This window comes from Centroberyx gerrardi, chromosome 6 (assembly GCF_048128805.1).
Source record: "Centroberyx gerrardi isolate f3 chromosome 6, fCenGer3.hap1.cur.20231027, whole genome shotgun sequence".
Lineage (NCBI taxonomy): Eukaryota > Metazoa > Chordata > Actinopteri > Beryciformes > Berycidae > Centroberyx > Centroberyx gerrardi.
In genome coordinates, this window is record NC_136002.1 from 21,559,782 (window position 1) to 21,576,332 (window position 16,551).

General features: G+C 42.8%; 1 protein-coding gene across 1 annotated transcript; it reads right to left on the reverse strand.

Annotated features, from left to right (window-relative positions):
• Positions 1–5,745: 5,745 nt before the first annotated feature.
• Positions 5,746–15,958, reverse strand: LOC139907729 (putative G-protein coupled receptor 149). The gene is made up of 5 exons (XM_071894225.2): positions 14,984–15,958; positions 13,153–13,333; positions 12,501–13,003; positions 8,371–8,514; positions 5,746–6,270 (listed from the first exon to the last, which is right to left on the reverse strand). The coding sequence occupies exons 1-5, from the start codon at positions 15,956–15,958 to the stop codon at positions 5,746–5,748; spliced, it is 2,328 nt and encodes a 775-aa protein (XP_071750326.2).
• Positions 15,959–16,551: the final 593 nt, after the last annotated feature.

A 16,551-nucleotide genomic window follows, 5' to 3' on the forward strand; every position in this document is an offset into this window, starting at 1 on the left:
TCACTCTAATTAGTGATGGAGATTCCATACAACTTAATGGCAAAAATAACTTCAATCTTACTAGTCAAAATGTAGGCTAATTACAGATATCTTAAATTATCATTTTAACTAGTCGTTAATGAATTACAGATATCTGTAATGAGAATCCGGTCAGGCTAATAAATGTTACAACGGCTTACCATATGTACCTTGCTCAGTGTCTGATGGGCACACACACACACACACACACACACACACACATAGCCTACATGTTTATTTGTAAACGTGTAGCCTGCACTCTACTTGTAAGGACCTCCCAATGAGTACATTCATTCCCTAACCCCTAACCCCTAACTCCTAACTTTACCTCTCACCACTACACGCCTAATCTTAACCCTTGAGAGACAGAGAGAGAGAGAGAGAGAGAGAGAGGAAATTCTATTAGAATGTCCAAAATATTAAAGAATAAGAAAAATATACTTCCCAAAATTTGAAAGTGCAATTCCTAATTAGTATTCCCTCCCAAATTCATTGGAGAAAACAATGTGACTTGCTGCCAGATGATTCACTGTGTTATAATCTCAGGGATGATAATTAGTTACAAAATTGTCTATGATGCATTACATATGAGTATTGTCCACATTGCATATGATCTATGGAATCATATGTATCATATGGAACAAAACTTATTGAATTACTGAATTTGCCTATTGTTTATTGTACCATATTCATCTATATTGTAGCTTATAGTTTGCTGTGCTACTGTAATATGCTTTGGCAACACTCAGTACTATTTAAAGCTTTCTCTGAATCTTGTATCTGAGAGAGAGAGAGAGAGAGAGAGAGAGAGAGAGAGAGAGAGAGAGTCAATGAGCTAATGTGAACTACATACAAGAGAAGCGTGCAATGAGCCACAAGATAGTCTCTACATAAAACTACTGTAACAGCTGGCTCATCTGCTCCCAGCGCAATAGGGCACTGGGACATGACCTGTTGTCTGAGCCTTAAAGGTTAGAGCCAAATGAAAAAGATCCAGCCTGACTGCTTTAGACTCCTCAAGCTCCACATTAAACCCGCTGCTACGAAACATGGAAACGCTGCATCACTCTGCCTGCGAGCGTTCTTGGCTTCATTGTGTCTGATATTGTGATAATGTTGTGAATAAATCCTATTCTATATCTAGTCTAACAACAATCCCAAAGCTTTTGCCTTACTCTCACATTTAAAATACATTCAGATGGGAATAGGCCTCTGCAGCTATTCTATTCTATTCTATTCTATTCTATGACAATCTAAACTATTCTAAAGAAGTTGCAACATAGTAGCAACATACCAGGTTCCAAATGAAAATGCACATACCCAAGGTACACTAGATAAATAACACATGACTCATATTATCTATAACCAACCACGTTACTACACATAATTTACTTCACATGAGACTGAAATTTAAACAAGCCATGTCTCAGTCTCACCACAACAAGGTAATACTGAAGACAGTGAGGTGCAATTAGCATGTTACTCTTTCCAGTTAATGATCAGTTTTGGTTTGTTTCTTATTTTCAGAATTTTGTGGTGCTCGGCAATTAGGCCGGTCTTTCATTTCTGTTCTCTCCACCCTTCACCGCCTCTGTGTTTGTTTTTGGGCATTCACACCAGCAAGTTTCTAATTGGATTGCACTCAACAGTCTCTTGTTTTAAATTAGTTGGAATATTAAAGGAGTGAAATGTGTGTTTCTTCCTTTTTCTCTCTCTGTCTGCCTGTTCCTCCCTCCCTCTCGCTTTGTCTTACAGAGTAAAAAGCAATATAATTAGTGCTATGAAGCGTATGGCAGAGACATGAGGATAGAAAGAGGAATGGCGGGTGGAGGGTACGTGTGTGTGTGTGTGTGTGTGTGTGTGTGTGGTATGTGGTGTGTGTGAGGGGAGTCATGCATGGGATTTGTGCATGATGCTCATGAGAGGTTGCAGAGTAGATCCCACCCTCTCTGTGCTCTGTGTCCCTGTCATGAAATATGCATCAGTGTTTCACCACTTTTAAATTAGCTTCCACTCTTCACACACTCTCCTGCTCTGTCCTCATCACAGCAATGATACAAATGAGGTTATGATATGTTTCCTTTTAACAATCTGTCAGATGATGTTTTTTTGTGTGCAGCTTGGCCACTTTCATGGTGTCATCAGCATCTTGGTAATTAAGGGAATCCATAACGGCCCACACACACAGTCGACCATCCACATGGACGACAACATTCCCCAGGCCTAGAAAACTCATTCATCTGGATGAAATTAATTATTGGCAGTTTGTGTGAAAGATAAGTCTAAATTGTGTGATATTTTGTTTCGCTTTATTATATCTGTTGAAGAGTTTGCTTTCATCGATTCTCTCACATTCCCCATGCGTCATATCAGTCTATCTGGCTCTGCTGTATCCAGTCACATCAGAATTATTCAAGGCTCAATGTCAAAAAAAAAAACAAAAAAAAATGCCTTCATCTGCTATATGTTGAATACTATATGTTTGAATCAGAAGTCACTCGCCGCGTTTCTCTTGTGCTGCCAATACCTTTATCTCCGGTTTGTCATTATTTGCAGCATGTGAGCCGTATCAATATCCCAGCTTCTGGCTCGCAGCTCCGAGGGGGAAATGGAGTGCGACTGAAAATGAGTTGGAGAAAGAAGAGAGAAGGTGGAGGAGAAGAACAGAAAAATAATGGAGAACGAGAGGGAGGAGGGGGGTATAACAAGCGCAGAGATTGAAGGTGAGATGTGTGAGGTCGGTGGGGGAGAAATCTTATAGAAGAGGGAGGGAGCGTATAGAATAGTGGAGGGGTTGTGGAAACAAAAGGAGATAAAAGGTAGAAAGGACTGTTTAATATGCTTTGAGCCCCCTCCTCCCACTCATCTCCATGTGTACTCTTCTGTTTCTGCACACCTTGTTTTCTGTGATGCATGCAAACGATCTCTGACCCTGATGAATTATTTAACTGAGATGAAAAGCAACATCATGCTTTAACATGGGTTGTTTCTGATTTATTTTTTCTTACATATTCAATAATGCACACTGTACTCATTGAAGGTGCATGCAGACACAGTGCCAATCTAAAGATCTCAAACGCTGCCATTTTGATGCAGGCTTACCTGCTATTGCTTCAGCATAATGTGAGGTTGTGAGTGGGAGGTGAAAGTCCTTGGATCACACAGAACTGATAAAACATCAGAAATAGCTGCTGGCCAGAGGCTTTTATGATTAAAAAATCTTTTTTTTTTTTATTCACTGCTCCTGTATTTCACTTCTCTCCCTTTTTCTTTCTCTCTCCCGCTCTCCCACTGTTTGCTTTTCCACCCCTCTCTCCTTCCTCCTCTCCTCTACATTCCTTCCACAAAGACTATACCTCCAAATCTCTGCACATACACACATGTAGAAAATATTGTTAATATTGTGAGGTAGTGAAAGCTCCCTAAAACACAAGTAAAATGTGTCTCTACTGTTGATATTATGTCATCTGAATCTGCACTAATAAGAGGACAGTAAAAATATCTTACAGTTGTTGTGGATTAGTCACATCACTCATCCTCGAGACACAACAAAAAGGATTGTTGTACACAATATCTATCTAGGTCAGTCTCTTAACTAGTTAATTATTGCTGTTTATTTGCTTCTATTAAGCATGTTATAGAATTCTATTTGTGTAGTTGTGTGTCAATAAATCAGTCCAGATGGTTGACGGGAATGATTATACATGCAACACATTATAACTGATGTGCAATTCTTAATTCTCCCAAACAGGGAAAACTGTTTATTGATCAAACTGGTTTATCAGAATGCAGTCTCTTGACCAGGAGTCGAACTTTGGTACCGTTTGGAAATGGGAGTGAGCAAATTATCTAATTGCTTCCACTCTGTTAGGCTGAAGAGATAAAGCTGTGTGCAGCTGAAACCTTTGGCACCGTTAACGTCTGAAATGGTCTCTGTTCATTATAAAAGCATGATGTTGGCTTAATACAAGTTTACATTCATTATGATTCATACGACTGTACATGATTATTTTCCTAATATACATTTTGCCCAGGAGCACTCTAAATAGAAATGAACGCAGTCTTGTTGGAGGCAATTTTCTGGTATAAATCTTTAATGAGCACATTCTTATGGAGGATAAAACATGTCGCAACTGATGAAGTGGGCCTTTGCTAAGAGACAATTCAAAAGCCTGCGAAAGAAGTCGACAAAGTGCTGATCATGTGTTGAAGAGCGAGCACCCAAATAACCAGCATACTGTATATAAAAGACACAATCATAATACAAACTCAAATAAATATATAGTCAAGAGAATTAGTGTGAAACACCTATTTTACTATGTTGCTGTTTTTTGTATGCGCACGCACATGTGTAATTATGTGCATGTGTGTGGATATGCGGATATATTGATATTATCTGCAAAAGAGAATATAGATTAATGCTCTTCTTAAAGGTGTCCACAGTCCATATCACCATTCAAAGCGGTACTGAAATACACAATATGTCTATGAATATTTTATTCCAGTCCTGGATTTATGCATGTATTAGATGGAAAAGAGCGGCCCAGGTAACTCACTGATTAGATAGGCAGTGAACTGAGAGGGCAGAGAAGATGATCCCTAAAGTGGTTCAGGAATGCACATTCATATGCTGCCTACCGTGGTAAAATATGCACACTGTCACTCATTTAAATTGCACTGAATGTACGTGAAGCAGAAAACAGCTCTGCATAAGTATCCCCTCGACCTCTTTTGCAAAAAATCACTCGCTCTCTCTCCGTCTCTCTCAAATGCCTGCCTTTCCTTTCTTTCCCTCTCTTTTCTTTCTCCTTTCCTTTTGCTTTCTGGGGCTTGGCATGGATAGTGGTCTCTCTCATATGACAATAGCAACATGAATACTACAATGTATGTTAAACACTCAACAAAGCTAGGTGCAATGGTAAACACACATTTCCATAATAACAGATGAACACACATACGCAGCGTAACCGACACACATTCTTATCAGGGAAATATATGAACACATTTGGCAGCAGATTATCGCAAACATACAAATTTGTGCGTTATTCTCATATAGCTGGCACCCTCATCCTTATGGGCAAGGCTGCTTTTGCGAGCTAAACACAAAGACACACACATAAAAACTCACACACAAACACACACGAGGATGACTCAGACACATGGGTCAGGTGACCCCCCCCTATTGAGTCACTGGTGACGTAGTCTGGAGGAGCAGCTCCATGTCAGACGTGTGACGAACGAACCCTTCGCTCCTCCCTTCGATGTCTGAGTGAATTTCTCTCTCTCTCTCCCTCTCTGTCCCTCGCCTTTATGATGATGAGCCATATGGTAAAAGTCTTGGCAGGAATACTGAGTCGCAGCTGGAATACTCTCTCCCTCCTACTCCTCTGCCTTCCTCTCTCTCTCGCTCTCTCACTACAATTTACTACTATCTCTGTCACTATCTCTTTTACTGTCTAATCTATCTTCATGTACTCTACGGACAGAAGATGTATATGCTGTCTTAATGCTATCTGCGGAGGAAGTACGAGAGGATGCAGACAGGTTATGATAACAGTCTTAAGCGCAGTCTCCATTTCTTACACCTGTCAGTCTTATTACAATAGCGATCAGAAAGAAGCGAATGTGTAACCGTTAGTAGTCTACTTGTCTGTTAGCCTTTTCAGTCAGTGGTGCATTTTGACCTCCTCCTTGCCTTTTGAGATCCGCCTCCTGCCGTCCTGTATGTCATTCCTCCCTGTCCCCAGCTTGCTTCCTGTAGGCCTCGTTGAGCAGCTGTATCTCCTCCCGATACCCGCAGCTCTCCTGGGTCTGTCGTCGGCTGTTCTGCCGGTGGGCCTCCACTGTGTCAGGAATACTGATGTTGATGCTGTCTGCCTCCGGGTTGCCGCTGCTGGGGATGAGCAGCGAGTAGGAGGCCGTCTCGCCCAGGTCGCAGGAGACGAAGCGGTTCTCCCTCCGGGAGTAGCGCAGCGACGGGGAGCGGGCGTGGGTGGAGGACTGACTGATGTTGGAGATGATGGAGACACTGTCCATGGCCTCCTCATTGTCGCAGATCTCCAGAACTTCCAGGTGGATCTTGACATTGGTGTCCCCCACCCCGGCTCCTATTCCCATCCCTATCTCCATTTCCATCCCCATCCCCATCCCCATCCCCACCCCGCCAACATTCACATCCCCGGCCTGGCCTCCTGATGCGGGGTCGTCTGCACTCGGCTCGTGACCAACCGATTTGGAGCGGTACACTTCCACCTGGAGAGAGAGGCAGAGAGTTTTATGCTACAGATTAAAGTTTCATCTTATCTTGTACTACACTGGGGATGGGCATGATTAATCAATGTTTCAAATCACTGCAAAGATCATGCAGCTCTAGTGATAAGCTAAAAAACTGAACATTCTTCCCATGGAAAGATTATCTTACTTTCTTGGTAATTCACTCCAAGAATTCATTGAACAGTGGACTCCAGTATTAACTTACTTGGGTCTTATCGTGCTGTAGCTTCATTACAGTAATATAGGTCAGAGCAGTTTGTGAATCCAGATTAAACTTGGCAGCCATGTATATGCAGGTGTATGTGGGTGTAAATGGGTGGCTTTGATGAGGGCCTAGGCAACAGGAACAATGACAAACCAGAACGATCAGTCTTTACCGGTTTATTTAGGATGAAAACCAAAAAATGGAAAATGCCAAGATGGCGTACAAAAATGAATAGTTCAATACAAAAATTAAAAGAACAACATCTAATCAGACTTTGTCAAGTCAAGCTCGATATATCAATCAGACAGCGTTACGTGTGCTCAAAACAGCAAACTGGTAGTTGGGACAGAGCATTAAGCATTGTGCCCACAACCTCTCTCTGGCATGTCTGAGCACAGACTGCTTAAATACAGGCCTCAATCAAGCCTCCACTCCCAGGACCATACCACTTTACTAGTCCAGGGTGGTATGAAGTTTCACCTAAAACACAGGTGAACTTTTAGACAGAAATCAAAATATCACGTTACCCATACAATATACACTACTATATGTAGGTTTCTAATCATCATTATACTCCATTAACAATAATAACAAAGGATAAGTATACTCTCAAAAACAGAAACTTTCCCACATAATGGTAGCGCCTAATGACATCAGTCACCCATAAATACTGTGCCGACGCCCGGCAGCACTCTTTGAGGTGTGGGAAAACCAAGAGGAGGTATTTATGGTCTGTGTAATTATTCTGTGGTGTATTTAATAAATGTTTAGTACTGGACCAGTATTCCATGTGTCTGTGTTGTTTGTGACATTAAAGTGGTTAATTCAATGGTGCAGTACCAAGGTGGTGAAATTGGTGACAAACAATTTGTCTAAAACCTAGCTAGCATAGGTTACTCCAAATGTTTGATGTTGTCAGGACTGCTCTGATGGAAATGATTTGTTTGTTTGTTTGTATGCCTCCACCAATAAACTTTGTTTTATCATTGCAAGGATAGTCTTTATTTATTGAACATACTGTATATAATTAATGTGATTATTAGGTCAACTTAAAGGATTTTGGTGTCTGCAAAAGTAAGTGACAGCACTTCCACCGTTTTTGTAGAATGACCCAAGATCGTTTTCTCAGCTACAGTGGTAAGCAAAACATGATGTTACAGTGAAGTTGAACTTTTGGATATAAAATGTCATCACTTCATCATTTTATCCTATTAGACATTTGTGTGAAATTGTCATAATTAGCGTATGAATTCTTGAGTTATGGCCAAAAATGTCTTTTGTGAGGTCACAGCGACCTTGACCTTTGACCACCAAATTCTAATCGGTTCATCCTTGAGTCCAAGTGGACGTTTGTGCCAGATGTAATGAAATTCCCTCCAGGTGTTCCTGAGATATCGCGTTCATGAGAATGGGACGGACGTGAGGTCACAGTGACCTTGACCTTTGACCACCAAAATCTAATCAGTTCATCCTTGAGTCCAAGTGGATGTTTGTGCCATATTTGAAGAAATTCCCTCAAGGCGTTCCTGAGAGGAAATTGCCTATCTCTGGCCACTATACTAGAGGTCAACTTACTTTCAATTCATTGAATCTCAAAGACTAAATGACGCATTCATTCTCAATTATTTCTTTGTAGTTTGGGTATGCCAACCTTCTCATTCATTCATTTTATTTCCCCACTTATTCCTGCTAGAGCCTATCCCAGCATGCATTGGGCAGAAGAGCAGAGAAACACAGTGTACCCGTCACTAGTCCAGGGCTAATACGAATAGACAGATAATCACACACTCATGTTCATACCTATATAACTGAACCCAGCCCTGCTCAAAAATGATATGCCATTTAGCAGAAGAGACTGAATTGAGTGCTGTTACCTTCCTGGCATTGTTGGGGGAGATTTTGAGTCCGTCACTGCTGACCTCATAGGTGGAGAGAGAGAGGGTCTTCCCTGTGGGCGCCTGCAGAGATACGGTGCCCTGGAAGGCACACAGGGGGATCGACAGACCACCCGTCGACCGCTGCATGACAAAAACACACCACAGCCACTGTGAAGAACATGCTTTCAAGTCTACATCTAGCACCACATCTTGATTTATGAAGTTGACAGCTGTGATTCCCTGTGAGAATCTGATTATTTTTAACATCTTGTTCCCTCCTGGCTGTTCATCGTTGTGTTATTGACTGGAAGTAGACAGTGCGCCATACTTTACATCACCTACAAGTATTTTTCTGCCTCTTGTTCCCTCTGTTCAAACTAATTGAGCTTAGATTGTGTCCATGGCAGGGAGATGAATGTGTTGACCGAACATTTACATCCCAAGAGTTAATGAAGCTTACATGTGAGAGCCCTTGTGAAGAGCACTTTGCTGGTAAAATTACATGGTAGGGCTCAGTGCATTTAGAAGCTTCTAGAAACCTTTCAGGTTCATAGTAAAAAGATGGTGGCTGGCACTGGGTCTAAACGATGTTGAGTAGGTGTTATCATAGTAAGTGCTAACAGCAGTGACTAATTCATTTTCAATGTGCATAGCATCAATCAAATCAAAAACAAATAATCACATTTTGAAAGGTTTTCACTATTCTGAATAAATTGCTTCTTCTATAAGCCATCTTTTCAATTAGAGGGTCCATTTCTAGCACTCCCATTTTAATATTCTATTGATTTCATGGGTTTTAATTCACCATGCATCAAAGTGAGTCTGTCATCTTGATGTGTGTGAGCATATTGCTAGCAGGGGAGAAGAGAAGCATCATATGTTGTGACAGTAGGGAGACTCTGGCAGATCTCACTAAGCCATCCAAATTATTTAGATTATTTCAATCTAATGATCTGATTGGTTGTGACTGCAACATACAATAGAAATGAAGAGGATGTCAATCTTCCGTCTCTCCCTGACACTCGCATTAACAACTTCATTCCTTCTGCCACATTGTGAATGGAGAGAGAGAGAGAGAGAGAGAGGAAGAGCCTGCCGTGTTGAGCTGAAAACACATTGTCAATAAAATCAGATAATGGCCAGATCCCATCAACGCGGGAAGCACAGACAGTGGGGGGTGGAAGGGGGTACAAAAATAGAAAAATAAGGAAAGAAGCAAAAACAGGAGGCACGCAGTTGAACAGAGATGAAAGTGAAAAGTGAGAAAAAAAAAATGTGAGAGATGAACCGAGAAGCAAATTATCAGTGATTTAGAGACTTAGACTTAGAGAGGCAGAGACAGAAATTGCCGACAGTGTAAATGTAGACAGTTGGGTGTTTTTAGATGGTTCCATTTGTAATCATTAGGAATGGTGCAGCTTTTTAGCAATTCTCGCAATTATTTCTTGCTATAGTAAAACGTGCATATGACTTGTATTTATACAGTATATTACTTGTGTACGGTTTCAACCTTCTCTACCGATCTTTTTCCTATGTCTGAGTCTCCACTGGATCTCCATCTGCCCTCAGAGAAAGCGAGGGCTTGTGAACGCACCCCCAGGTCTGTGCTTGCTAACAGAGTGTATAAAGTCACAGAGAGGGTAAAGATGTCTTTAAGCTTTAATTCCACCTCTCCCTGTGGACGCTGAAGGCCAGAGGGGCTGACAGTAAGGAGGACAGATGCTGGGTAATGACATCTAGCCTGCTAACGAGGAACAAAACATTGCCAGGAAACACTATAAATCACATATCATACCATCTAGGCTTGACTTTCATCTGTTGTTTGTGTGTGTGTATGTGTGGGTGGGTGGGTCTGTGTGACTTTATTTAGTTATTTTTTTGTCTTTCATCTGCTGTTTGGTTTGTGTGTGTACGTGTGTGTGTGTGTGTGTGTGCGCGCATGCAGTGCGTGACTGTACATATAATTGTGTTTGTATTCTACTAATCCCAATCAATGAATAAGCCTCCAACTCACAAAAGAACATAATATACAGAGTTTGCCAAATAAGAAACTGAGAAGAAGTAGGACACACACACACACACACACACATATGCACACAAACAAGCCAGCAGTCAGCATCTCAAACTTATACATGATGCAAAGTGAGTGCCAAAGCCTAGCTGTAGATGCATGCTCCATGGATTTTCCACCCTCTGGCAATTTTCAAAACGAAACATTTCAGACTTTTAAGTAGAGCACAGACAGAGAAAGAGAGAGGGAGAAAGAAAGAGAAAGAGAGAGAGAGAATGAGAGAGAGAGAGAGAGAGAGAGAGAGAGAGAGAGCACATGTATGCATGTTTTCAGCCTCTGTGTTCATGTCCCAGTTTGTTTTGCAAGTTCACTACAAGCTCATTGTGTTATTGTTCAGAAACTCGCAATTACTGTCACTTTCAAAGGTAATGCCTGTGGCTGGACTGCTGTTTCTCTGGAACAGAGTGAGGCTGTTCCTTCCTCTGTGTCAATTATCTCCACTGCCAGAATACATTAAACATTAAGCATTAAGCATTTACTATTTTGTCCTTTTTAGACAATTCATTTGGGACCCGGTGCCCAACAAAAAAACACAGAGAAAGTTCTGGCATTCGGATACATGTTTAGAAAGTGCAGAGGACAGAAATATAGAAATGGATCAGTGGAGAGCAGCTGCACAGCACTGATGTGACCTCAGCAAACTGGCTTGAACTCCATTGCTGAGCTGCAGTGGTCTTAATTATTGTGCATATCAATTTATGAGCAAAACACTGGGTGAAGAAGGATCCATACATGAAAGGCACACAGACATAGCAACCCTACAAATACACACACTCATTTGCATCTGCTTGCATCCTGTGTACGGGTGTACATTTGTGTTTGGGTGTGTGTGTTCAGGAAAGTGAGTGGGTGGTCTGAAACATGTATCAAAAGTGCATTCTGTTTCATTTTTCATTCCATTTTCATTCCATCTTTTCAAAAGCACATGGACACACACTGACAAACACACACACACACACACACACACACACACACACACACACACACACACACACATATAAATATGTATAAAGAGAGCTAACTTTCCATTCGCCAATCACATCTACATAAGACGGGCCCTGAAACCGTAAACAGACAATCTTCGAAACCAAAAATCACAACACTGAATCAAATGAACAGAGAGACCTGTCAGTGAGAGTGCTTGTGGAGTAACACTGACTGATTCTTTGGTTTTGAAAGACAGGCTGACATTAGTTACTCAAATGGGATGTTGATGATAGTATCTTGATCAATTGCTCTATTAGTCAGAACCCACTGAAGCTTAGCAGACATACAGATAATGTTGTTGTATGGAGAGGAGAGGAGAGGAGAGGAGAGGAGAGGAGAGGAGAGGAGAGGAGTAAAAAAAAGGCTAAGGAAGAAGGGATTTTAACCATTTTATTTAAATCACATGCGCAACTGCCAGTGTGTCAGCTTGATTATACTGAGGCATATTCACAGACGCAGAGAAAAACAAGACACCAGACCAACACACAGAAACTCAGACAGGCATTCAGACACAACACGCGCACACACACACACACACACACACACACACACACACACACACACACACACACACACGCACACACACACACACACACACACACGCACTTGCTGGCTATGTAAAGACTGTATCCTAGCCCACCAGCTGTGTGTCTGTCTGTATCTCTGTACTTCTGCCTAACCAGGCCAGACAGGTGCAATGGCTGGAGAAAGGCTGCATTTAATTTCCTTTTGTACAGAATGTAAACACACAGGTACTATAGGGAGATGGAAAATCCATCCCTTTTATGGTCCTGAGGCACTTTAATCACTCCAGAATGATATAAGTAAATCGCCTCTTCAGTTATATTACCAGATGCTGCATGCGATATTGTAACAGTTGTTTGACTAGTACAGAATAGCCAATAGGCCGATCTCTTGAGTATCTGGTGAGTGGTGACTGAGGAAAATTCAATTAATGCCAATCATGAACTGCAGAATGATACAAATTACGTGATTTAATGGTTCAACATCAGCCTAATACACTGACTACTGTCATGAGTGATAGGTCAATGTCTGGGCGGTGGTCTACCTGTCTGGGTGTTCTCTCTGATTTGCTCCTGCACCACTCCCAGTCCGTCAGCTCGATTTTCCGACACTCCTCGTGCGACAGCCTCCTCTCCGGCCCCTCGAACACCGACGACGTGTCGGTCAGATTGTGGTCCTGCTCCCGGTGGTGGCCAGAGAGGGAAGGGACGTAGCGGAAGTCATCATCGTCTCCGTGGTTCTCGTGGGGAAGCGGAGCGCAATCTGCAAGGGCCTCTCCTCCACCGGCCACTGTCGCTAGTAACAGGTCTGCGTGAGAGGAGCTGTCCACCGGGCACGTGGTGCTGAAATCAAAATCGGCCTCCAAGCTGGAGAGCCCGCCGCTTTCCAGCGCATGGAGGCGGGTATTAGGGAAGTCACAGTTAAAGAGGCTGTGGTAGGCCGGCTTCTCGATGGACGGGCTGTGATGAGACTTGGTGGCGTGGGATAACTTGTACACTCCATAGCCTTGCTGGAATGAGAGGTTGAACTCCAATCTTCTTTTCACCACTGTGGAGAAAAAGTAATTGAGAATAACTTCATTGCACACTCAAGCTAAAAAATTCAAGTAGGCTATATTTCACATTGTGCAGTTGGCTCTGGAGCTCATTACCCTTGAAGTTACACTGTGAGTAGATTTGTGTTAGGCCACGGTCTACCTGAGGGTTCCTGCGTCCGATCCCGTTTGCAGTTAATGAAGCAGCCGCAGGGCATGTGGATCCAGCGCTCGGACAGCACAAACAGTGGAGTGACCGCAGGGGCAAGCAAGGTGAGAAAGAAGCTGAGCGTCTCCAGGGAGGAGCTGCGTGCATTCACTGTGTGACGCACCAGCACCAAAGTCTGTGAATGAAAGACAGGGAAAATTGATTCATTCATGGGTCAGCTATTCAATATGCATTAGGATGTGGGGAGTAGAGAGACAAATAAATGAAAAGAAAGAAACGCAGATCCAAACCCATACTGGGCATTTTTTTCTTCAATGCTGAGCCAAAGAGTAACATGGTGGCCCTATTAAATTAAATAGCAATAACGTAATTACTGTTTTTTAAATGACTAATCCTACTAGAAAATCACCCTTTATTAAGGATGTTTGTATGACTCAACCATTGTGGCCCAGGATATACAATGGGTGCTACATTCTACTAAAATTGTCCTTCAACCCTTCCATAGAATAACCACATTGTGGAACATGTAAAAATAGATATTGGCAATGGAAACAAACACAGACATGAGGAATAAAATGGAAACCTCCAAAGGCAGGACAAGACATATGTGTATCAAAAAAAAAAAAAAAAATCAAAACTATCCACAAGAGAAAGAAACCCTGCTTGTCTAATTTAGTTATTTCTGAGCTACTGTGATATTTCAACATTATCTGTATTATCCATCTCATATGGTTCTGCTGATTTTTAATGTTGCCAATGTTGAAAGCTCATTTTGTTTGTCCATCATGGCCTGCTGTCTATAGTATTTCTCACTCAAAATCATTTTTTGATTTGAGCACATAAAAAAAGGTGTAATAGCACAACTCAATGTCACCATTCAATGTCATCATGTAACTACATAATCCTTATGTTCATTTTTTAAAACATCAGTGTTTAACACACATTTAATGAGACAGCTAACCATGGTGAGATCTCTAAATGGTATTACTGTAAAATTTTAGAGGTGTCACATGATTAATTAATAATAATATGCTCAGAAATGAAAGAATGTCAGTCCTTTAGGCCTGTACAGTAGGGCAGTGATTCCCAAAGTGGGGTCCAGGGACGCCCAACGGTCCTTGAGAGGGTTCCAGGGCCTCTCAGCAAAATGAGGAATGTTTTTTTTTTTTTTTCTTTTCATTTCAAGAAAGGGCGCTGAGAGAATGAAATAGGAATCTCTATTCTGATTCATCCATAGATTCCACACTGTCACCATTATCTCCCCACCCACAGTAGTTGTCCAGTCCTGTACCAAATCATATGGAACAACAGAAGTCTTCTCAGATGGGGATCCCTCAGACAAAATGTTATCAAATGGGGGTCTGTGGCCTAATGTGTGTATCTATTGGTGGAGCTTTGACATGAAAATATTTGGGAAACTCAACAAAACATGTCTCTCTTACCAAGGCATTTAGTCTCAGATTCAGTCTTGGAATCTTATTTTTCTTAAAACAAGTGAAATAGGCAACTGTGCCAGATTGTGTCAGTATCTTGGAACAAAGCAAAATGGGACAGATGCGTCCAGTATCAAGAAAATAACACTTGAATCAACTTGAAATGAGTTAATTTGCATTGGAAACAGGTACAAAATATCTCACTCAGTTGGCAGATGTTCTCAATTGTTTTAAAAAAAAACATGTCATTTTAAGATAAATACTGTATTGAATGACTTTGTAAGATGGGCATTTTGCATGGTAGAGTATATGCCTAGTTCTAAATGTTATGGGGCTGTTACTTTTGGTTTAATTTACTGTATCATTATGCTTTTGTTACGCTGCATGCTTACCATCATTGGCATCCATAAAATAACTCGAACAACCGCCAGGATCATGGAGAAGCGCTTTTGTGCAAACACGACCGGTGTGTCCCCGACAGCAGCATCCATCTGCCCGGTGTCAGAGGCCGGGGACAGACTGGTCTCCACCTTCTCCCTGAGCTCCAGCCCTGTGCCAAACGAGCCTGGGCTCAGCTCGTTATAGGCACCGAAACTTTTGTTCAGGCTGTCCGGGGAGAAGGACGGGAGATCGCAGAGGGGAGCGGAGCCACTCAGTCCTCTCGCCATCTCCAAATAGCTCGGGTAGAGCAGTGTCCTCTGAGGCTCCCTGGAGCACAGCAGCTGGTAGGTGAGGGGGATAAAGAAAAACAACAAGCCGCAGAAACACAGGGAATATAACGAGAAAAGCAGCAGAATGTAAAAACTGTCGCTCTCAGGGAAACAGCCGAGAGAGGCCGGTGTAAAGCTGCCCCATCCGCACAAAGGTAACACACTGACGGCCAGGCTGACCGCCCACACAGCGGCGATGGCCCACATCACTCTCAAGGGCCGGCGGACAGACTGAAGCACTCCAAATCTCTTTGTAACATAAAAAGTGTAGGCTGCTATAAGGCAAGCCTTCATATTGCTAGAAACACCCTGGAACACATAGAGAAGTCCCGATAAAGTGCACAGGCTCCCCGACTCTCCACCTCCGTCTCTCTCCCACTGGAGGAGCATGAAAAGGGAGAGAGGGACCACGCTGAGCAGGTCGTCCACCGACATGGAAGCCACGATGAGACACAGCGAGGTTTTTCTCCTCATCCGGAGGAGGGAGAGGAGGGAATACACACCTCCGACAAAGGTAGCAGCGGCGATGGTTACGCACAAGCCGAAAAGCACCAGGCGAATTTGCCTCTCCACCTCCAAGGGGTCCGTCTTCTCATAGGTGGCCGTGGAAAGGTAGCTCTGATTGGGCGCCGGGGAGCTAAGGTGCGTCGAGGACATTTTCATTGAAGTAACTTTGTCTCCTCGGTCTCTTTTGTCACTTTTAAAGGAACACGCTAGTCAAATATGACTCATATTAGCCTGTAAAGTTTACTGCGCTGCAAAGATGTTGCGATGGCACAAAATGCGCTGCATCTCTAAATCAGACAGTAGAAATGATGAGAAAGGCATATATAGCTGAACATCTTCATCCGATCCAAAAAAGAAAAGCTTTCCAGCGCCTGGGACGTGGAGCCTCGGGATGCCGTGCTCACAGGCACTTCTGCCCAATGTTCAAACCGCGCAACCAGGGCACCTCTTGTTTCCAGCTGCCGATTTACGCGCTGTCGTCACCACCGTTTTCTCTCAACGGCAGTCATTGGGGTTGGGCCAAATGCAGCCTACTACTCGTGTGCCATTGTAGAATCGGTCCGTTGCATCAGGCTGCACTTCCCTTTGTGGCTTGGTTCGTTTTTTGTGCTGCGCTTTCCTCAGGTCAAGCCAAATCCTAACGCCCCCCCCCCCCCCCCCCCCCCCTCCCTCCCTCTCTCCTGAGTGAGGGGCATTTTACCACAGCTGAATACAAATGAGACAAGTAAAAGACCAATGCTATT